The following is a 23,302-nucleotide window of genomic DNA, read 5'->3' as shown; positions in this document are numbered from 1 at the left end:
CAAGAACAGAAGTCTTCATGTACTCTCTTCTTCTGAAATTGTGAAAAACCAGCTGATTTTAATTGCTTTTTGACTGACATGTTAAAATGGAACATATCTGTATTTCTCAGACTACAGCGCAGAGCCAGCAACTCAAGGATGGTTGGATGCTTCATGAGGCTCAGGCTACTACTCAGTTATCAAGATTAATACAGGATATGATATTTGAGGATTACTCAACTTTGCTGACTTTAAAAGTTGAGATCGTACATTGGGCCTGAGCCAGGAAACCGGAGATTCCCCAGCAAAAACACCTGGGCTCAAACGTTACAGATGGATTACATAGGGAAAGATCTGATATAAAAAATTGTCTGTACGAGTTAAAACCAGGATTTCACTCAAGATTTGCTAGGTAAAGGTTAAATCTTCATTGATTGCGTGATTTGTCTCATCTTTTTTCATAGCCTCATCCTGAAAAGAGGCACTGCTGTGTGATAACTGAGCCAATGACTTTAAAAAGCTCTTTGGCCGCAACGTGATGTGTGCCATATGGAGCTAATTTGTATTCAAACTCTAGATGCACTCAAGTGTGTGAGCTTAAATGAGGATTTTGACTTAGTGATTTATGATTTAAGTGGGCGACACAGATGTTCAAAACCTGACTTTTGATTAAACTTCCGTAGCCCTGTTAGAAGAAAAGCTTGGATGTTGATAAATGAGACATGAGACAGAATTACAAGTCTACATGTGTTTACTTATTTAGGGATTTTATGTGTACATGATGTCAACAGATGCAATTTAAAGAAAGAAAATTACCGATAAGCCACAGCAATAACCCTATAATGCTGGATGCATGATATTTGATTCATGAATTGCTGATACCTACAAAACAGAAAAAAAAAGTGTTATAGAAATAAAAAAATATATAAACATCTAAATAAGAAATACATAAGCTAATTTATTCATAATGATATGAACAATAAATAACTAGGAATTGTTAGATTCAAAATTGGAAGTGTTTTTTCATTTCAATATATGATCAATGTCATGGTATACAGGACCCAGATACTGGAGACAGATTGGCAGGATTTTCCAAAAAAAAAAAAACGACTGCTGAGAAGGAAACAAAAAAGAACCAGGAGTCTAAACTTAAGAAAAACCCAGAGGATGAGAACAGTATGGATCAGCAGGGAGAAAGGGAAAGACAAGGCAAGCGGTGTGTCTAAAATGCCATACTAAACAGTATATACTAAAAAGTATACTTAAGTTCGGCACACTTTTGAGTAAATATCAGTAGTGTGCATTCATTCGGACGTATTATTAAGAGCGCACACGTCACTTCCTGCCGTTGGGAGGAAGTGACGTGTCACAGCAGCAGTAGCAGCACCGCTCCGCTATTTCCCGTTTATCCTGGCCGAAACAAGATTACATTATATAATATTATTATATACGAATATTATAATATTAATATTATATAATAATATTATTATACTTATTATATTTATGACATATACGTATCACTTAGCAACCAAACACTGCTGCATTGCATTGTGGGAAGTTTCTGCTTATCTAGTGTCCATCAATCCATACTAATACATTTCTCCAGAATGAGTATGGATAGCACAAACTATTGAGTACGTACTAATGTTTTGGACGCACTAAAAAATCTCACATACTGTTTTTGCTACTCATTAGGGTGGAAGTATGCAATTTCGGACGCAGCCAAGATATTCACATGGGACTCGACCAGACACAGGTGCAAACAATCAGGGCAGATGGGAACAAGGGAAGTCAAGAGGACATGGGTTTTCAAAATAAAACAGGACCTAAATAGAAAAACCATGACAATCGACACTTCAAATATAAAACAATATAAAAGTTTGTTTTGTTTTTGGTGTTATTATATGAAATAACACCAAAAAATGAAAATAAGACAGCCTTCTTTTTATTAGTACTTCTATTTATATTCATTTTAGGTGGGACATTTTTCATTGTCATTGATATTCATTGGAGTTTATTGAAATCCAAAAAATGAACAATCAAGCAACAAAACAATCAAGAGATTTTATATTTGAATATATTTGAATTAAGGCACAACTGAGATGATGTCTCTGGATGGTAAAAACTGTGCCTCGGACTCATTTTCAACCCGGTTTTGTCTTTTAATTCTTCAGTTTATTTGACATTTTTACCACATATTTACCACGTTTTAACCACCAGCCTTGTTTCTTCTGTAGTATTATCAAAATCAGAATGCATCATATATCAAAGTAATGTTGAAAAACTGGTCCTTTGTTCTGTATATCTAGGCTAGTCTACGGCAATGCCATCTGAACTAGGTCTCCAAATAATTGATGAAGCAGCTATTGTTGTTGCCTGCTCTGATCTATGAGGCTCCACTGCTGTGAAACCATGTATCAGTTTGGGTACAAGACACTGACATCTATCTTAATCTGTTCCGTTTCAACAGAGTTAATATTTATTTTATTGATCTATTTGGGTGCTATTTGTGTAAGACGATTCTTATATCCTTTTTTACCCATCTTTAATGTATTTATCTTTATTAAATAAATACCACATTTAACTCTGTAAAATTATTTATAACACTCAAATAGCTCCAGAAGTTATACAGTATTGGAAAGTATAAAAATAAAGCTGAAGGTTTCTGACTACGCGCTGCAGTAACAGATATCAAGACAGTGAGAACGGACCTCCTATGTTTTACAAAATTACAAGGTGAGACCAGGTCTGATCCCACATTTGACTTTTTTTGAGAAAAGAAAAAAGAATGCCTCACCCACATTCCTGAAAAATGTTTTTGTTTTGCAATGTGGCAATAAGTGGCCATTATGGAGTATTATGGTGTACCATTGCTACAAAGCGGTGTGCTTGATCTGCAGCAATATAAATCGGACACTATACAGTATGTCAATTCAGGATGTAAATAAATAATAAGACCTAAAGTCTACCATCAGAAAGTTGCTGTCTCACTGCTACTTCCAGCTCGTCTTTTCCATGTAGTGCATTGCTCGGTCGTCTCCCTACTCCTGAGTCACACAACACGGAGAAAAAAATGTGATCTATTCCACTAAATCATGAGCCTCCACTGCCACATGTTTATGTCCTGACACTTTTTTTGTCACTGCACGAGGGTCATCCCAAGTAATAGTCCAAGACTGCGAAACTCCATTTAAGGAGTTCAACAAAGTCAGTTGCAGAGACTTCTCTTTGGGATTGGTCCCTCGCAGACATCCAGGCATCTCACACTCTTTACACTCCAACCAAATATTATCATATCTTTGATCTTTAAGTAGAAATTGATTAGTTATTTTCAGTAAAAACCACCAGATGGAAAGAAATCCTATTTCAAACTTCTCGAGAGCTGACTGTAAGGATTTCAACATGCAAAACCGCTCTGTGATCAGGAAGGCCACTCTGATCACAGAAGACCCCTCTCATCCCCTTCACCACTCATTTCAACTACTGCCATCAGGCAGAAGGTATAGAATTCCACTTGCCCGGAAAAACATTTACTAAAAGTCATTCATTCCATCTGCCACAACCATTCTGAACACTATCAAATAGATTGTTGCACTTTTAACAGGCACCGTCATGTCTGTTCTAACTTATTTACTGTTTTTTAACGTATTGTATTTTTGTATTTATTTATTTAGCACAATTTTTTTTTTAAATAGTGCAAGGAGGGAACGAAGCCCAGAGGGCTTGTACAGAGTTCCACCCCCGTCATCTACTGTAAACAGAAAATTAAATGTACAAACATAGGAAAACTCTCATTATAAACATGAAAAGAAAACAAGGATACATAATAGAGAATACATTGAAAAATTAGGACATGAGATGTTTTTTCAGCAATTTTTTGAAGGATATAAATGACAATGTGGACCTCAGAGACATATCTAAATTGTTCCAGAGTTTAGAACTTCTAAATGAAATATTAAACTGATGAAAAGATGTTCGACAGAAGGGTAAATGTAGATTGACACTGTGTCTAGTTGAGTATGAATGCAAGTCAGATGAAAAACTAAAGAAATTATGAAAGGTGTCCGGAAGATCTTGCTTATTGTTGATAAACTTGTGCACAAATAAACATGAGTGAAAAACATTGAGTTTATGAATGGGTAATATAGAGTATTTTTTGAACAGAGGTGCGGATGGATTATGTCTATTGGATCTAGAGATTGATCTCAGGAATCTCTTCTGGATTATCAGTAGTTTGTTAAGGGAGGATGGATAAGTTGCAGACCAGACAATATTACAGTAATTCATATACGGAAACAGAAAACTATAATACAAAGTTAAGTGAGCGGAGTGATGGATCAGGGGAGAGACTTTCCTCAGTATACCAAGCATCGTACAATACAATCAACGTATTTATTCTTTTTATATTGTAACGTGTCCTTATGGGAATGTGTGAATGTGGTTGTGAGCCCTGTCCAAGAGGAATTTCTATCACCATTGGGACAGACAATAAAGTATTCTATTCTATTCTATTCTATTCTATTCTATTCTATTCTATTCCAAAAACTATTCTGTGTCCTTTTTGTGTTTAAAAACCCACAAACAAATGTCAAGAACACACACACAAAGATGTGTGCTTGACCCTCTTAATACCATATTCATTTTGGACTCAATATTGGCTGCAAGTCCTTAGGAACAGACTGTGAGAACATGATCTTTGTATATAGAAATGAGGAGTAAACTCTTCCACACTTTGGTAGGTGAACATTATATTAAAATCTATTTAAAAAAGGTTAAAAATCAAGTAGTTTAGGAAGGAACTTTACAATAATCGCCATCTGTGTTGATGAGAAAGGAGGGTGACTTTTATCTGCTCCTTAGTGGCCACTTCTAATTCTAACAAAGATCATGTGCAAATGCAGGACATTTATCATTTACATGTCATATTTCTTACCTTAACTATTATAATTACTTGATGTGTAAAGACATATTGCATGTACTCCATTCTTAATTTACCAAAGTGAAAAATGTTTTGGTGTTGAGCTTGAGTACACGATTAGACATGATTGGTGACGTTAATATTATTCATAATTAATGTGAACACTTTTCCCGTCTGAACCTGGTTGAGAATGAGGGTGAACTGTGTTGTGTGTAATTGCCGCCGCTCACCACACTCAGCCCTGCTGCCACTTGAAAGTCATTACCAGCAAAGCCAGGGAGTTAACACTGACTGCTCTGATTGTGAAAAGCCCTTTAGATGAAAGTTAGAGGCGGGTTTCACGTCCTAGTGAGACTGACAGGGTGTTGATGAAGATAAAGGTCAGTGAGAGGCCATCAGCCGGTGAGGCTCTGATCGAAGCCAGACAGTAAGACAAGGTTAAAGATCTTCAGGAATGAGATGGAGGAATGTGGGCAGAATAGGTGAAGTCTACTCAGCTTGTCTAACTGCTAACAAAATTGGCTGATGGAAATGATGAAAAAGATTTCAAACTTTTTTGGGGAGGATATTATAACGGTATTACTTTTTTTTCTTACTTTGTTTCCTATTTTATCATATGGTTTGTTTTATATATTTTCAGCTAAATTGCCGTTTTATGTGGGTTGGCATTAACAAGAAGGGTATGGATTTGTTATATATTGTTTTTATAAAACCTATTTTTAAGTAGTCTCATTTATTCAAGCTGTTAGAAAAATATAATCTTTTAAAGTGTGAGTTAACTATAAATGGTGTGATAACAGTATCATGATTTTGATAAACAATGTTTTTATCTCCATTATTGCTCCACATCTTTATAAACGAGCTTGAATGTCGGACATTGCATTATCTGTACACTTGAAAAATAATCTCCAGGCTAAATATGATTTATTTATGTGCACTGTTCCTAAGCAATGGTTGTACAATGAATAGGTTTGTGATTCTTTTATGCTTGGAGAAAAATCCTTAAAATATTTGAATGGGTTTTTGTTTCTTTTTTCTTTTTTTGTGGAGTGCCAGAATTCTCACCGAGCAACAGAGCACAGTGTTGCAAAACTACTTGTAACCTGCAGACAGAATGTGCTGCAAAAGTAGGAACGTCGGATAACGACCAACCTGCGAGCGCCAAACGCTCGTTCCATGCTCATGAGTTTGCGCTGAGCGTAATGAACCCAGAGTAAAATCAGAGCCATTCTTCTACTGACAGCTGCTCGTTGTGTATATTCAAACCTGCCAAGACAATTGTTCAGGTAAAAGCAGCTGCAGTAAGAGCTGACACTTCCGGGCCTTATTAAGTTTTCTGTGTAAACAAGCATACGCCGCAAAACACTGCAGCAGCTCGTGTACTTCCAGCCTCGTGCGCGTATGTTTTGACAGCAGCTGGCAGCCTCCCGCCAAAATATTGCCTGTAGTCCCTCTTACATGCGAACCAGGCAGGAAAATCTGTCTATCCGTAGTGGCTTATCAAATACCAGGGGAATACAAGTGACAGGAGAGGGTTGAGTCTTAAACCTGCAGCATCTCACAGGCCTGATGAGTTTTGTGTTTGTTTCATTGAATCCAGCAGATGTGCAACAACAAACATCGGCCCTTCTTCTTTATTTTATTCCCTCTCATAAATAAATATTAGGCTGATTTTTGGACTTATTCACAAATGAACATGTAGATCTGTTATACATCTTAAAGATAAATGATTTACCACTTACATTGATTTTCCAGCACTGAGTGGACAGAATTTGTTCAATATTTAACAATCTACTCTTGACAGCTGAAATTCTTTGCAATAGACCCATCTTAAGAGCACTTTAAGAATGCATTTCTCTTGAACTTTTATGGCCATTAAACTAATTACAGTTGTAAAGACAAGCTATCTGAGATGTTTTTCTGGCTGTACTTTATTCCAGACCACTTTTCTTTGTGAATAAAACACTGCTGTTTATTCATGAAACTTGCCTGGCATTAATAGCACTTACTTATCCCTGACAAGACAAGATTATTACTGTGGAGCTGAACTCCGGATAGTCTATATTTTTCATAATAATTGCGTGTGGTATAATGAAAGTCATTAAAAATAAAATCTGATATCATTCAAAAGTAGAAACATACTAAATGCATAAAGGATGTCCCAACTTGCCCCAACCAGAAGCTGTGGGTGAATGAAGAGGTCTGAAGACAAATGCTTTTCAAGCCCGAGATCAATGTGAGTACAGAATAACTTGGTACACACTCAAGAAAAAAAAACAAAAAAAAATCAATAAAAAGGTCCAGTTCATAATACAAGGAAAAGGTAGAATCCTGCCATGGCGACTCGGCTCAAACAGCAGGCTGAACTGGCCCGAGACACAGACTAGGAGGCGAAGACCTTTTACATCCACGTTGAGAGCGAGGTCAAGTCTATCGATGAAGAACAAACACTCTTTTCTAATACGTCAATTTAATAAGTAAATACACTGGACCGTATTCCAGGTATTTCTCTAAAAGCGCAGCTGAAGATGTCTTCACAGACATTTTAAACATTTCCCTGCTCTTGTTCGTAGTGCTTTAAGACGCCCACCATCATCCCTGTCCTGAGGATATCAGATGTAAGCTGCAGTAACCCATTCAGATTTTAAAAGAAAAGTATCAAAATTGCTTCTAAAACATGATGTTTTTCTGCAAAACCTTAAACTGCCCACTTAAATCTCAAGCAATCTTTGAAGAAAAAAAATTGGGAAAACTAAATGAAATAAACATGATATTAAACTCAACATTATTTGTCAGCCTTTGCAGAATTCAAACAACATGAACTAATACATTTTCACAAAGGTTAAATTCAGATTCATGTCTTTAAATAATAATGTTTGTGTCTTAAAACACTGATGGACCTGTGGGCTACTTTAGGCTTGAGATGCCATTTTACTTATCTGTTGCATCAGGTCATTATGGGTTATTGACTCTCCAGATTGCGACTTCCAGGACCCTGAGGCGCTTTAATAATAAAGTCAAAACTCACATCAGATCTCCATTGCCTGCTGCACTTGACCCATTTCACTTTGCCTATACTGATCAAACATATCTGGAGATACAGCAATAGCACTGGCTCTGCCCAAAACCCTTTCCCACCACAAAAACATTTGGAAAATGTTTTTTTTTTCTTTTTTCAACAAATGCTCTGATTTCAACACCATTTTCCGATCTCAGGCTAGTCATGAAGAAGATCACAGTATAATATGTCTCCCTGTGTAGCTGCCACATCTCAGGTTGAATGGATCAGCAGGATAACATCATCCCTGTCTAAAACTCTCCATCAGCCCCCCCCCTGGCAGGCTGTACTTAGCCCTCTGCTCTATTCTGCTTTGGTTCATACAGAACTGCAGAGCCACACAAACCTCAGTTGCTTACTTTGTAAATGTTACCTACACCCCCGGCTGCATTTCTGAGTAGCAGTGAGCGTTTGGATAACATAATCGCTCAAAATTGGTAAGACCTAGTAGCATATAACGGAGCACAACAATCTGAAGAAGGAAGCAACCCCTTACACATAGAGACAGCAGATGTGGGGACAGTTTTGGGTATCAACATCAGTTAGAGTCTAAGCTGGTCTCGTCACATGGATGTGATCACAGCAGACAGAGGCTCTGCACACTGATACAAATATTGTGCTTGATCTACTTAAAAAAAATAAGTCAACTTTTTGCATGAGATCATTATGTAGATCAAGAAAGACTAGTCCTTGTATAAACTACTTAATTTTTTGTATGTAAATAATACATTTTGCAAGTACAGTCAACTTAATTGTGTTAAGTTTACTTTATTTACCAGAATTAAGTTGACTTTACTTGCAAATTAATTTTGTACATACTAAAAATTTTTAAAAGTTTTTTTTATTATTATTTTTTTAATTTATTTATTTAATACATTTTTTTTATTCATTTATTTTTTAATTATTTTTAATTTATTTATTTTTTATTAGTTTATATTTAAAAAAAGTAGTTTATACAAAGACTAGTCTTTCTTGATCTACATAAAAATCTCGCGCGAAAAAGTTGCCTCAATTTTTTTTAAAGTAGATCAAGCAATATAGCATGTTTCATCTAGACGTTGGTCAATCTGCCCAATAGATTAAAATTGTTAAAGGACAGGTAAATACAACAAGATCATTGCTTGTGGTTTGTGTGTAAATGAAAAGATTGCCTGGGATTACATAAATAAACAAAAAGTACAATGTCTTGTTTTTTGAACAAATGCAGATTAAGTTAAAACTAGATTTATTCATGTAAAGCAACAAACTTCATTTTTAATTGTTAATATCACAGATTTAAATATGTTATATTTACATGCGCTTAGATTTATTTTTTTCCAGTTCAGTGGACGTTTGACGCAGAGTCCAGAATACAAACCAACCTCTATCAATGGATTGTTGGCTCTAACATGGGCTGGTATGGTAGTTGCAGTGGCCAGATCCATGCAGCGCATTACAAGCACTGATCTACCAGTCTACAAATAGCGGCGTAGGAGGAAGGCAAAGAAGAGCCTGTTTGATCCAATCCACATGCTCATCGTGCTGCTGTTATTGGGCATGTGGTACAGGAGTATTTGGACGTGTACCAGGAGGTTCAAGGAGAGTTTCTACCTGAACACATTCAAACTAATGACCTTTAATGATGAAACTCCTTCCACACTCATGTAAGTTACTTATACATGTAAACTTCCTCCTACACTACAACTATTTGACTTTTAATCTCCTTTTATTTTTAATTACAGTGTTAGCTACAATACTTGTTTTTAATATGTATTTCGATGCCATATTATTTTAGGGGTTCTCATTTTTAATAATGTTTTATTAATACTTGTAAATAACAATACATCGTGACCCCTAAAGAAATGAGTTATAACCGAGTGAATGAAACTGTGAGACATCTGATTATCAGCACTTTGAGTATACAGTAAGTAAGTCAAAGCGAGAAGTGTAAACTAAGACTTCTATCTAGGAAGTCTTCAGGACTTTGATGCTTCATGTTAAGATTTTGATTTGTAAATTTGAATAATCTGACAGTTGTCTATCCATTTTTCTCCAAAGGCCAGATTCTGAATAAGCTGTAACTCTGATGTTCGCTTGACAAATATCTCACCAGCCTGTACTATTGCCAACATATCCCCAATAACACCAATTTGCACCAGTTTATTACTTCCTAAAGGCTATCAGTTCATCACGAGCCAACAATTATTCCTATTTTACTGTAGCTGATAACCTGTCAAAGTGCACCGAAAGGCCAGTTGTGTTTGATGTTTCTAATTTGTCCTTCAAGCAGCGACAGTAACAAAATCCAAACATATTACAGTGAAAAGTAAAAGTAAAGAGCAACTTTAACTGCTTCTGTATTCATATTTAAGCATATGAGGTGAAGAGTGAGGTGACTTTAGAACCAAAATTATAGTTAATTGGGATTTGTTGGCAGAAACAATACAGGATGATTTTAGCTCATCATCAAAGCTTTTAAGAAGATGTGATGGCGGCAGTGTGCATAAATATTACACCAATTAATGTGTCAGATGATTATTTGTCATTTTAAGATAATCTGCATCACTGATAATAAAATAAATGGTATTTTGAGTTCAGCTTTTTTGCCTTGTTTTTTGATGTTGTTAAAAAGCATTTGATCAGATGCAAAACAAAAGCAAAAATAAAATAAAACTAACCAAAAATACTTTACTTGTATAATGATTATGGACTTCTTTCTTGCAATGTACAAACATTACATGGAGTTATGGCATTTAATAGATATTCAAATCAATGTTACTGTATTTATATAACGTCTATTACAACACAAGTTGTCTCTAGGATCTTTCCAGAGACCCAGAACATGACCCCGAGCAATTATTACATGAACAGTGGCAGGTAAAAACTCCCCTAGTGGGAGAAAAACCTTAAACTAAACAGTGGCAAGAAAAGCTCCCCTGTAAGGGGGAAGAAACTTTGAGCAGGACCTGGATCATAAGGGGGGGCCTCCTGCCGGAGGCCAGACTGGGAAGAGCAGGGAAAGAGAGACCAGAAAGAGAGAATGAAAAACAGAGAGAGAGACAGACACACACACTCTGTCAAAGGTGCAAAGACGAGATATATTGGTATTAACTATCCGTGAGCAGGAGAACTAAGAGTTTGTTAGAAGGAAAATATGCTCATGCGAAGGCCTCACTTCATTCATTTTATTTTACTTCATTTTACTATTTCATGTGAAACATCTATTAACTGACTAATTTTAAAGTTCTTTTGTATAACCATGTATTAATCAACTATGTGCTTGTAATATGATGCTGAATGATGCTGTGATCCACACAACACCTACTTCCTGATTGTACAAACAGCCATACTTCATTTTTATCACAAGGGTGGGGGTGGGGGTTGCCTGGGGTGTCTGCATCTGTATAGTATGTTGTGTATATGTGTGTGTGTGTGTGTGTGTGTGTGTGTGTGTGTGTGTGTGTTGTACGAATGAGGCTAGGGGGAGTGGGGGGTCAAGGGGGATTGTTTCTTTTCTCTTTTTAATGTAAAGCATTTGGGTTACATTTCATCTGCATGAAAGGTGCTATATAAATAAATAAATAAGGTTTTAAGTTTTAAAGTTTAAACTGTAATCCTACACCCACTTTCTGTGTCTATAAATAAACCCTGTTGGGTGCAGACATGTTGTAGTTCACAGCTATTGTGCTACCATTGCAAGAAATACGTTAAGTCTCAGCCTCTTTCTTCAGATCACTGAGTGTTTTCTCTCCAACAGAGTTCTATGTACATGTGGCTGATACATGGTTAGTTGGTGGACTACAGGGATGACCACTAGCAGGCGAGGGGGCAGAAGGGGCGGCCGCCCCGGGCCCACGCAGCAGTGGAAAAAAAAGTGTTCTGAATAAAATAAGGAAAGTTGGACTATATAACAACTGCGTTCATATGGATAAAGTTGTTTAAAAAATAAAAATGAAAGAAATAGTCCCTTCTCCCCTTGTGTGTCTTCCTGTCATGCACGGGTACGTGCACGCGCATGTTGTCTGTTTACTTTTAGCCAGTTGTCGCATCAGAAGTGTAGCCTTAAAGCAGGAAACTCATGCTGAGTTTCAGCAGCTGAAATGATTAAAAACTATCTCCGGCTGCATGGATGAGGCCAGACTATCAAACCTCACCTTGCTCTCAATCGAGAGGGACATCGCCATTGATGAGAGCAAGGTGATTGAAAGGTTTGCAGCGATGAAGAACCGGCTGATGGTTCGGAAATAGTTTGGATTTGAAAAAGTTTCAAAATTAAAGTTTTTGCATTTTGGATCGTTCAATGTGCTACTCTCCCCCCCCCCCCACCCCTTTCGATGGAAATATTTTTTGTTGTGGTTCTCTGCCCACCGCTGGATGAAACCATCATTGGTAAGCTGTCATAATATTAATTATTTCTGATAACATTGTCATAATGCTGAATATGTGGCCTTTCCTATATTGTTTGTTGCTGTTTGAGCGCCATGTCGCTTGGTCATTGTGTTAAATACATGTCATCGCACATTGTAACCTGTTGTCGTGTAGGTTGAACACGTGTGTCTGAATTGTGCTACTTGGCTGTATTGAATCCCACATCAATGGATGTCATTTGATTTTTATCTCCAGTTTGATACCTATATCTTAAAGTTTACATTAGGCTTATAATTAGGTTTGACATAATGACTGGCAAAATCCATGGAGCTGAAACCTCATTTGAATGGTTCTGACCGTGTGCTGCTGCTGTGGTTGGGTATCAGGGGCTGATCTGTGGCATTTTCTTTTTTTAGCAATTATGTTTTAATGGGGATGTTTAGGCCACGAGGGCCCATCTAGAATGCTTCGCCCCCCCTGGGCTGGGACCCCTGCTCCGCCCTGACTAAACATATTTAGACAGCAGACAGCGAGGTGGTCAGAGGGTGGGCCTGCAGGTCAGGATGTCAGTAGGTATCCAACAGAGACATCTATAGACAAGTGGAAGTAACCACTGGGATGGTCAGAGGGTGGGACTGCTATGTTTGTAAATTCCTTGTTTCAACCAAGACATAACTTTTATGGTTCTAGCCTTTGAAGCCACTTTGTGTAGCAATACCACTTCTCACCACACGAGGCAGCATATCATCAGAAAGTTCATATGTCCGCTGTGGACTGTATAAGAATAACTGAACAAACTCTTGTGATGTCAACCAAATGTTTTCTAAAGAGTGCTTTTGAAGCTTCTTTCACCTCCTTCTGCAGGTTGCGGTGTTGCAGATGGGTGGGACGAGGAGGCCAGAACGTGCCCACCATAGTCCAGTTACAACAATTTAGCTATTCTGCCTTGGTTTAGCTCATGCTAATCTATGATGCTAAGTTAAGTTAGTTTATATTCATTCTTATCAAATATGTCTATCGATCTTCATTTCTGATGCCGCCATCTAACCAATATTTGAAACTAGAAATGTCAGAGTTACAACGAAGACATGTGGCAGTGCAGTTGAGCGTGAACCCCAGGCTGATGCTAAATCCTGGCAGCCTTGCAGTCTTCAATTGTCATTTTGGTGGGGACATCAGAAATGATCCAGCCTTGGAGTCCCTGTGGTTTCATCATAGCTTAATTTCAGCATATGGCCAAGAAGAGTTTGTCCGTCCAAAAGGACAACCCACGGAGGTGGCTCTGCTGCAAGAGTTGGGACTCAGCTGTGATGAAACACGGAAAATTCTCAAACTGGAATAATTTAGGTGAAACATGGTTAACACAAGCCTCTAGCTGCTGAGCTAAGCTCCACCTTAAGACCCTTCCAGGCCAACTCACAGCCAGTTGTAGCTGTTCGTTAGTACAAAAGAAAGACAGTGCAAGGTAGGTAGTGATTACAATTAGCCACCGGGGATGCCTACTGTTAAGACTACAGCCCTACGTATACATGCATTTGTTTCTTTATATAATTTAAATTCATGTGGTACAAAAAATGGAGACCAAACTTTTTTTTTATGTTTATTTCTGCTGAAAAGTTGATTACTTTAACATGGGAGTCAATGGAGATTGGCTTGTTTTTGGAATCAGCCCCCAGTGGTCACCTGAGGAAGTTCAAGTTTTATTTCTTGCGTAATGCATTCACATACCTGCCAACATTGGGCTGTGAAAAAGAGGGAGATTTTCTGGGGTAGCGGTTGGAATGCTCCACTCACAACATCCCCACCCTGATATAAACAAGGCGACTTTTAATGAGCTTTAAATCCATAGCTACAATGAAATGTGTTAAGATGTACCTCCCAAAATGATTCTACAGCCTTCTTGGAGCCAAATAAGTTTAGTATTAATAACAATTAAATACAATTTGTAGAATTTTCCAGGTTCCCTTTGTCACCCAGGGACCTGTTGTAATCGTAGGTGTCAGACTTTGCAGCTTCAATCACTTTCTTGGAGGGAACATACTTGTGGCCAGGGCTGGTATGGTTAATCTGGCAAGAAAGGAGTGCCCAAAGAGTAGAATTATCCAAACTCATTGTGTTTTCTGTGAGGATCTTTTCCACCATGCTGAATGACCTCTCTGAGCTGGCATTGCTGTGAGGGATGCAGAGCATTGCCTTCATCAGTGATGCCAGATTTGTAAAACTCTCCTCTTTCCCTAGAAGAACCCAGAACCTTCAACTCTCTCTTCCTGTGGGAGATCCTTGCTTGCTATGACTTGATTCTCCACCAACTCTTCCCTCAGATTTTTTTCAAAGCATTTTCTCAAACAAAACAAATTTTCAAATTTTCAAATAACAAAATAACATATTTTAACCATTTTCCAAACAATAAAATAACTGAAAAAATCTGAAAAATTGTTAAAATAAGTTATTTTGTAACTTGAAATTTTTAAAATATGTTTATGTAATGCTTTGCTGATGAGAGAATATATTTCTCTATTTTTCTTGTTTTTGTGAGGGGGGATTAATATTGTTTTTCGGCACTACCTTGTTCTCTATAGCTGATATAACATGAATTACGGTGGGATTGATAAAGTTCTTATTTTTGCCATCTGATAAAATTAAACATATTATATTTGGTGCCTAACTGTTTCCCAAGTATATTAGTGCGTGTGTGAATGAATAAATGAGACGTAAAACATAAATGTCTTTGTAGAAAGGCGCTTTATGAAAATAAGTACATTTACTTGTATTAGTTTACAGCGCAGTCTTGCCACATCCAATATGGCGGCGACGTTGACGTATTGGCAGCTCCATGGGGCGGCGCTTGGACGTAGGCAGTGCTTTTGGGTTGGGTTGCCAGGTTTGTCAGGAACCCGTTAATATAATACATCCATGCAGGAACCCCGACACGTGAAACACCATTGACTCATTTCACTTTAAAATCGGGAGATAAGCGGGAGAAATTACAAATCGGGAGCAGGGCGGGAGAAATGGTTGAAAATCGGGAGACTCCCGCTTAAATCGGGAGTGTTGGCAGGTATGCATTCAACTTTGGAAAGGGGATGTTTCTAGCTCATGGTGCAGCCCGGGGTTGGAAATCCTGGCTTCCCTGCTTTAGCACACCGTGATACAAATTGCTGTATCACCAACAGAATTGTACAGACCTTGATAACGAGCTGATAAGGATTGTTAATTTGAAATTACAAAAAAAACCTCAAAAACACTTGACTTCTCAGAGTGTATACAAACCAGTTGCGTTAGTTTACTGTATCTAAATGTAAAGGGAATTGTTTAGTCAAATACTACTTTTTAAACTCTCTTTTGAAGTGAAGTCCAAGATGTTTTTTTCTGGCAGAAAAAGACTGATTTAGCAGGTGATGGCTGGAGGCGTTGCAAACTGACACCCCACATTAGCCTGAGGCTCCCAGAAGCAGGCAATTTAAGGAAAATAGATAGTCAGCTTCCATTTGCTCCCTTAACTACTCTCTGAATGCAGGAGGCAATTTTACAGGGAAACTATAATGGTTCAAGGATACACAGAGTCAGATTTTTGGGGCAGACAACAGTGACATGTACTCAGGTTTGTTTATAGCATCTTTTGTAAAGTAGCATCGCAGCCATGTCCATCTGCTGACACCGCTTTGAAACTCTGGTCCTGCGGGGGTTGCTCATTTCAAAAAGGGTCTGCCATATCAAGCTTCTGGCACCATTTTTTCCTGCGGTAGATCTTTAAAATCTTCAAAGCACTGGGGTAACTTCTGACCTCACCGAATGTGGCAGTCTGAAGCGTGACAGGCGGGGAGGAGGAAGGATCGCACTGCAGGGATCACATCTGAAAGTGTTTGGTCTGGCGGAAGTCTCGCACCGTGGGCACGTGACAATGTGATCTGACTGCAAAGTCGGAACATGTAGCGTTTGGGGACCCTAATCAACCGCACAAAAATACAACGCACAAACAACTGGCTGCAGGTCCCAAAGACAGATTCTGACATTTCGGAGAAGGTCAGAGCTAATTACTGTGTGCCGTTCGTCTCATTGGGAGAGAACAAGGGGAAATTATTTGTTGAGGAATGTTTGTAAATATAAAGAAGGTTACTTGTGTCACAAACCCGATGTTGTAATATTAGATACTGACAGATGATTAATCCCAAATACTCCCTAATCACTGAATACATGACTGTAAAAACCACTGATTTGGAGCATCATCTAAATGGTAAAGTGAAATGATTAGTCAATCAGTGAAATGATAAAAAAAAAAATAAATGCAAATAAAATGTAACACAGTAATGGGTAAAAAATAACAGTTTTTACCTTAATGAGTGTGATGAATGATATATTTTTCTTGAAATTCCTATAACTTCTACAAAATATCTTGGATTTATAGACTGTTCATAAAAAATTCCCAGCATTTTGAAGATTAACTAATCAATCACTCAAACTCAAATGAAAAAGTAATTCATGGTTTGATTCAGGAACATGAGGATGAATTAGTGAAGGTTAACAGTTTATACATAGAAGGATAAAAAAATAACTGTTCCTGATTCTAGGGACAGTTATAGGAGAAAGAGAGCATTACCCTGGCAGTCACTGTCACCACACTGCAGGATATAAACTATTACAAATCAAAAGGATAAAAGATGAAGAGCTCCAATAGCAGTTCTCCATTTGACCGTAAACAGACAATAAAGAAAATAGCGGCATGTATACATACAGGTTTTGCGTGCAGAGTCTTCCACAAAAAGCGAAGAGATGTCCTCATCCACACCAGCTTCGTTCTTGGCGATGCAAGTGTAGGCGCCGGTGTCTTCAAAGTGCACGTTGCTGATGTGCACTTCACTACCATTAGCTTTGAGCAACAACAACACAAAAGACAAGATAAGAGTTTCCCTTCAAGAAACAGATAAAAAGGTGACTCCATTCATAAAATGTTCTGCTGCAATTTCATAACATTTTGGAGAGAAAGTGGAAGATTTGTTTCAGGGGGAACTCAGGAATATTGGAGTTCAAAGTAAGAACATGGCACACGCTGTGTTTCTGAGAGGGCTGGGACAAGTTATTAGTCTAGAACCTGGAGGAAATATATCTCTACACTGTTCATCGTACAATTGTCATACAGTAAACCTCTACAGTTTTGACTGCGTCTGAATAAAAGAGTCACACTAACACTGAGAATCTCTAGATGTAAACAAATTTGCATCTTTGTTTCAAAAAATTTAAAATGAAACTAAAATCAGCTGATAACTACGAGGCCAGTAGGTGTGTAGGTGGGACGCAGCATGTCTGTGTTGAGGAGCTGCCCCCCATGGAAGTGTCCTAGTCAAGTGTCCATTAATAGGTTTATGTTTCTTATTTTCTGTCGCAGCCACATTTTAATCGAGTCACCTTTGTCCTATTAAAATCAGATCATTTTTTTCTTAAGTGGTCTTTTATTGTGAAACATCTTAAGGCAATCCAACAATTGTTACAATATTAAAACTGGCTGCAAAGCAAAAAGAGGCAGACTTAATGATTAAATGCAACAAAGTGCTGAAAAACAGAATGATTACATTGCTAGATCTATTAATTAGTATAATACAACTGCCCTGATATTTGGTCAAATCAACCGGTTTCCCGGCACCCAGCCTATATTTAGTCCCCTTTATGTCTTTACGTCACTTACAGATTTAGCATTTAAGTGACTATGTTTTGTTTTGTAAAACAAATCTAAGAAGCTGGAATAGAGGGAATGAAAAACACTTAAAATGACATGTACTGTAAGTTATATCTCCTTTACCTTGCAGGGTGAGCTGTTTGGACAGTTTGGATTTAATGTCCATGCCGTTCTTGAGCCAGGAGAGCTGTGGACTGGGGATCCCCTCGGCGTGGCAGCGCAGGCTGGCAGTGACGCCCGGCTCCCTGGCTTGGCTCTCCGGATAAACTCGGATGACCGGAGGAACTGAAAATGCAGAAAAGAAACCGGTTATATGCAGAAAAACATAGATACGCCAGCTCCCCTCGCCATCTTTTACATGGACACGATTTACGAATGAAGTAAACCTTATTGAACAAGAAGTTTTAGACGAGAAGCCAAGTCCTGCACCAATGTTCCTGCATTAGCATATGCTATCAATAAATTCCAGTACAGTTGCAGGAATGCCCGACATCTTTAGATGAGGTTAATATGCTCCATGAAGTCAAACAAATCAGATAGATGAAATAAAGCAGAGAACCTCCGTTCTTATGTTATTGACTTTGCTTGGTATCCTTCGATTTTCTGTAACCTTTTGTCAGGAAGAAGATGAGATGATAGAAGCAGGGAAAACATAATGTTTTGAGACAGAAAAAGACACAAACTAAATGTTGCTTGCTTTCACATACTCCCAAAAAGCTGACTTCATACATTTCTGTACAGTGCATGACTATCAGGCTGGACTTTCAATGCTATACTCTGCCCCAAAGCAAGTAACTCCAACATATTGTCCTTCCCAGAGATATGCATTAGCATAAATCAATAATCCACACAAGCAGATTAGCAATATGCATTTATGCAGTGGCTGAAAATATGCCTTTTTTGCCTTTATTTATTACACCCTGGGGCCGAATTGTTACATTCTTACTCTAGAAAACATGGGAAATATCAAAAGAATGAATTTGAATAATCCTTTAAAGCGCGATGACTTCTTGGAATACCATAATGATAATAAAACCTCTCAAAGGACAGTTTCTGTGAAAGAAACTACAAAAGCGACTGAAACTTGAGCAGTGACAATTAAAAGTTTTGGGAGCCACTACGGAGAGCAGCATGGATTCCTTCACAACAACAAGTCACATATAAAGATGACAACCTGTGCAGAGATTGAAAATGGTGACATCAAGTCCCTCTTCCCCGCTATCTTGTTTTGAGTAATCCCTTTCTGCCCTCAGTGGCCCAAATCAGTGGCCTAAATCGGTGGCCTTTATTTTTATTTTTTTCTTTCTCCTGTATTTGACTTGAGGGGAACAGGCGGAGGGTGGAAGCCAGAGTTTTGGCAGAAGCAGCGAAGGCAGACGTGCTGTTGAGACCATTTCCTGCGGGCACATGGTAAGAGGAAATCTTTATCCAGCCAGGTGAGTGAAAGGACTGAAGATTACGTCCGTGGCCATATGGCAAACACAAACAAACTGGGCCACGAGGGTTCTTAACTCAGGTTACCTAGCAATCGCAGTTACAAAACCTCTCCAATCACTTTGATGCCTCTCAGTCGTGACCAAACTGCCTGATAAAGCCCATGGAGGTACTTCTTTTGTTCCTCCTTTTGAGTGTAAATTGTTATACCTGTTTAATATCCTAACAATTACTTAATTACAGTCCACAGCAGATGAAGGCATCCAAGCATATAACCTCTGTCTTGTATCTTATTGTGCATTACTCTTTTTGTGATATATTTTGGGGAGTCCCATGACAGCTATATGGCCATGTGAAAAAAAAAAGTGCGTCCTCTTTCAATTCCAAAAGTCTTATTAGGGCTGGGCGATATGGACCAAAAGTCATATCTCGATATTTTCTAGCTGAATGGCGATACTCGATATATATCGATATTTTTTCTGTGCCATAATTGGAGTTTCCCCCAAAGCATTATAGCATAGCTTCTAACATAGCTGTTAGCTTCATTTTTTCTGAGGCAAACCCTTAAAAAAACAGTCAGTTTTAATACAAAGCCACGTGCCAAATGTCACACAGGTTCCTTTATTAACAGAGGTCTGCACAATATCAAAATGTATAAAACAAATGAAATAAAAATAAACTGCCTGCATATATAGAATAAAAATGCTTCTTGAATAAAATAAAACAAATATCCCTTTACTGCATAACAATTAAATTAAAATACCCTGTGCAATTAATACAATGTAGACAGTAACAGGCAGACTTTTCCACTGAGGTTGACAGTTGTGCAAATAACAAAACATTTGTGCAAATCTCAAATAAAACATTCAAGTCAATTTGTCACAAAATAAGCTATATCAAAATCATAAAAAAAATATATATATTATTTTTTTTTTTAAATCAATATAAACGGTATTGTCTTGTACCATATCGCATTTGAAAATATATCGATATATATTAAAATCTCGATATATCGCCCAGCCCTGAGTCTTATGTATCAGGATGTCAGAAAAATAAGAAGAAAGAAAAAGAAAGAAGAAAATGTTCTGGTCTTCACCAGGTCTTAAATTAGGCAGCTGCATATTAGATGTTAAATTAGGTGTGAAAAGTGGAGCAGACTGTGGTGGGTTTTTAAATGAAGATGGTCTGATGCCAGGGCCAATACTGTATATGAAAATATATTCTGATTGTAGTAGAATGAGCACCGTGACATTGAGCTTTCCGTCTCTTCAAACATTAAATTGGGTCATTTGCTTGTGATATTTTGGAGGGGTAAACTTGCCAGTTCTCTCTGTGAAAGTCCTCTGAACTATGATCCCTTCACAGCTGATAAGGCCACAAAAGGAGTCTGATTTTGTAGAGGTGTGAGTGTAGATAAGAGGAATGCTGGGATCGTGTACAGAGGTGGAGAAGAAAGGATGGAGGTGAGATCTCTGTACATTTTATGAACTGAGCTCAACCAGACATCTGATGTGAGGGGCCCAAGGCATCCTTGAACTTTAAAAACACAGCCTTACTTTGCTTACTCTGGTTTCCACGCAGGGATTCTGACGTGGGAAAAACGTGCAATATTAATAATGTTTTCAAAAATTGGAACATTGAAGAATGTCTTATTTATATATTGATGTGTTAGAACAAGAAGGGATAAAGGGTTTAAACCAGTGGAGGAGGAGCAGAGTTTTACCAATGTTGTTGCAATTCCCAGCTGCCCCCCAAAGAACTCAATAAAGGTCATTCGTTAGTTAAAGGCCCATTATTTGAATAAGTTCATGTCAGTGAATTCCCAGTGCAACTGTAAAGTGGGAAAAAAAGTCCATCCTTGGTTGTTCTGCATATCTATTAGCACCACTGGAACTGTCCGCTGATAGGTCACTACAATGCCCTGAATCATTTTATTTTTCCCAAAGGTTGTGTTAAAGAATATAATGTGGACAGCCATTAGTGCGGGTCATTCGATTAGAAAAAATATGAGTGCAAATTTAAATGCTGAATTGTGGCATTAAAACAAATGAAAATTATATTTAATGCATGTAATTAATGATGAAAATGGGATAATTGTTTTTTGTTTTGTACTGTTTTGTACAAAGGCTAATTATCTTGCGAGCAAGTGATTTTATATGAGCTACATAAATGGATGAACCATAAAAACTGCATAAAACAACCTAATCCATGTTCACCGTTTATTTACTGATCAGGAGACGGCTGCTGCACACTGAGCCAAGTTGTTGTTTTTTTTTGTTTTTTTTTTCAGGAAACGTTTCACATCTATCACAAGACAAATTAAGCTTTTGTAACAGGCATTAATTTGCCTGTAGCCAGAGACAGTTAGATGCCAACAACAAATGTTAGGGTAAAACGGGCGCTCGGAGCTCTGCATCCGATGACACGTGAGCACTGAAAACGTGCTCACTTTAAAAGGCTCAGGAGGTATTATGGTTAAAAAAAGAAATAATAATGCCCAGCCATATTTATAGAAAAGGAGAAGTAAAAAGATAAATAAACAAAGCTACATCATAAATCATAAATCTAAGCCTCCAGAGCATTTACAGCAGGATGGCGTGTGCATTGGCAAGCATTGTTGAATCCTTCTCATTCCTGCAGACAAGTGTGCTGCTTTCCCCTGGCTTTGCTATATTGTGGATAAATGTAAATGCATGTGGTCTTGACATCAACACAAAAACAGTCATCAGGGAACCTCATCTGCCAGTCTGAGCATACTGTAAACACAATGAAGCATTTTCCACTGCAACACTTTTTCTCTCTTCCAAGTTCTCTTCAGTCTATCTGCTCTAACCACTCCAGAGAATTTTCTTGTTGTTTGAAGGTAATTCCAGCTGAGAATCTCTCACCATGAAGTGCATGCATAACACCAATCTGCAAGTCCAGATGTAATTATCTGCAGGTTCACCGGAAATACTCTGATGAGCATTAAGTGAAAAGTTTGTTTTTTTCAGGAATGGAAGAGATACATTCTAACACCATTTTTGGATGAGCTTTACCAATTAAATCAGAAGGTTAAATAACTTATGAAATAATTATTAATTACATTATTTTTGCAGACAGTAAGCAAGCCGTTTCACAGAATGAAGCTTTTTTGCTGTGTGTTGAGGGCCTGTTGGTGTTTTTTTTTCTTCCCAAAATCCTTTGCAAGCTACTAAAGATGGAACGCTTAAAACCAAAAATTATCTGAAGCCTTTAAGAAAAACAGTGGATTCCAAATGTATATATTTTGAATTTAGGCTTCAACATGAGGCCTCTACTAAGGTAAGACCTGATACGGACTGATATATGGAACTTTTGTCTTAAAAGAAGGTGCATGTACTCTTTTGCATGACTCTGAACTCTTGATCGGCGGGTTGACATCTATAAATCCTCCCTTTCCTCACACAATGACTGAGAATTTTGCAAAAGAGCCCCCGAGCATGTTAACCATAAAAGTTCAATTTTACAATCCCTCAGTTACAGACTGCATCAATATGCAGGTGCACATATTCAGTTCCTGCATGCCAACCACCACTGGCTTTGCTCAGACAGTCGTGAAAATGGAAAAGAAAAAGAAAAAAAGGAAAAAGAAAAGGGGGAGCCAGGCACTGTGTTTTTTTCCCACTCAAAACCTGATTCAGACAAGATGTGAGAGAAGTTGCATTCTGATGTGTTTCCGAGAGCGTCGGGAGAACCTCTGCCAGGAGAATGTGACACAGCAGGGCTGACAGCTCCATCATAAAGCTCCCCAGCCAGTCGTCAATCACTCAGCCGGGCTCCCGCCTGCCATGGTGCCTTAGAAGATGAGCAGGCGAGCACACCAACACTACGACAGGAGGCCGCTACACCAAACCTCAAGATTTCCAAGTAGCCA

General features: G+C 38.0%; 1 protein-coding gene across 1 annotated transcript in view; it reads right to left on the bottom strand.

Annotated features, from left to right (window-relative positions):
• The window catches only part of fstl5 (follistatin-like 5), a 251,394-nt gene that overhangs the window by 34,931 nt on the left and 193,161 nt on the right, over positions 1-23,302 (bottom strand). Inside the window, exons 9-10 of the mRNA XM_061724796.1 lie at positions 18,097-18,258; positions 17,035-17,169 (exon numbers count right to left, since the gene is read on the bottom strand). Coding sequence (XP_061580780.1) covers positions 17,035-17,169; positions 18,097-18,258 — 297 coding nt within the window. The remainder of the gene's footprint in view (positions 1-17,034; positions 17,170-18,096; positions 18,259-23,302) is intronic.

This window comes from Cololabis saira, chromosome 7 (assembly GCF_033807715.1).
Source record: "Cololabis saira isolate AMF1-May2022 chromosome 7, fColSai1.1, whole genome shotgun sequence".
NCBI lineage: Eukaryota > Metazoa > Chordata > Actinopteri > Beloniformes > Belonidae > Cololabis > Cololabis saira.
Note: the sequence above shows the minus strand (reverse complement) of the source record. Positions and strands in the feature narration are given on the sequence as shown.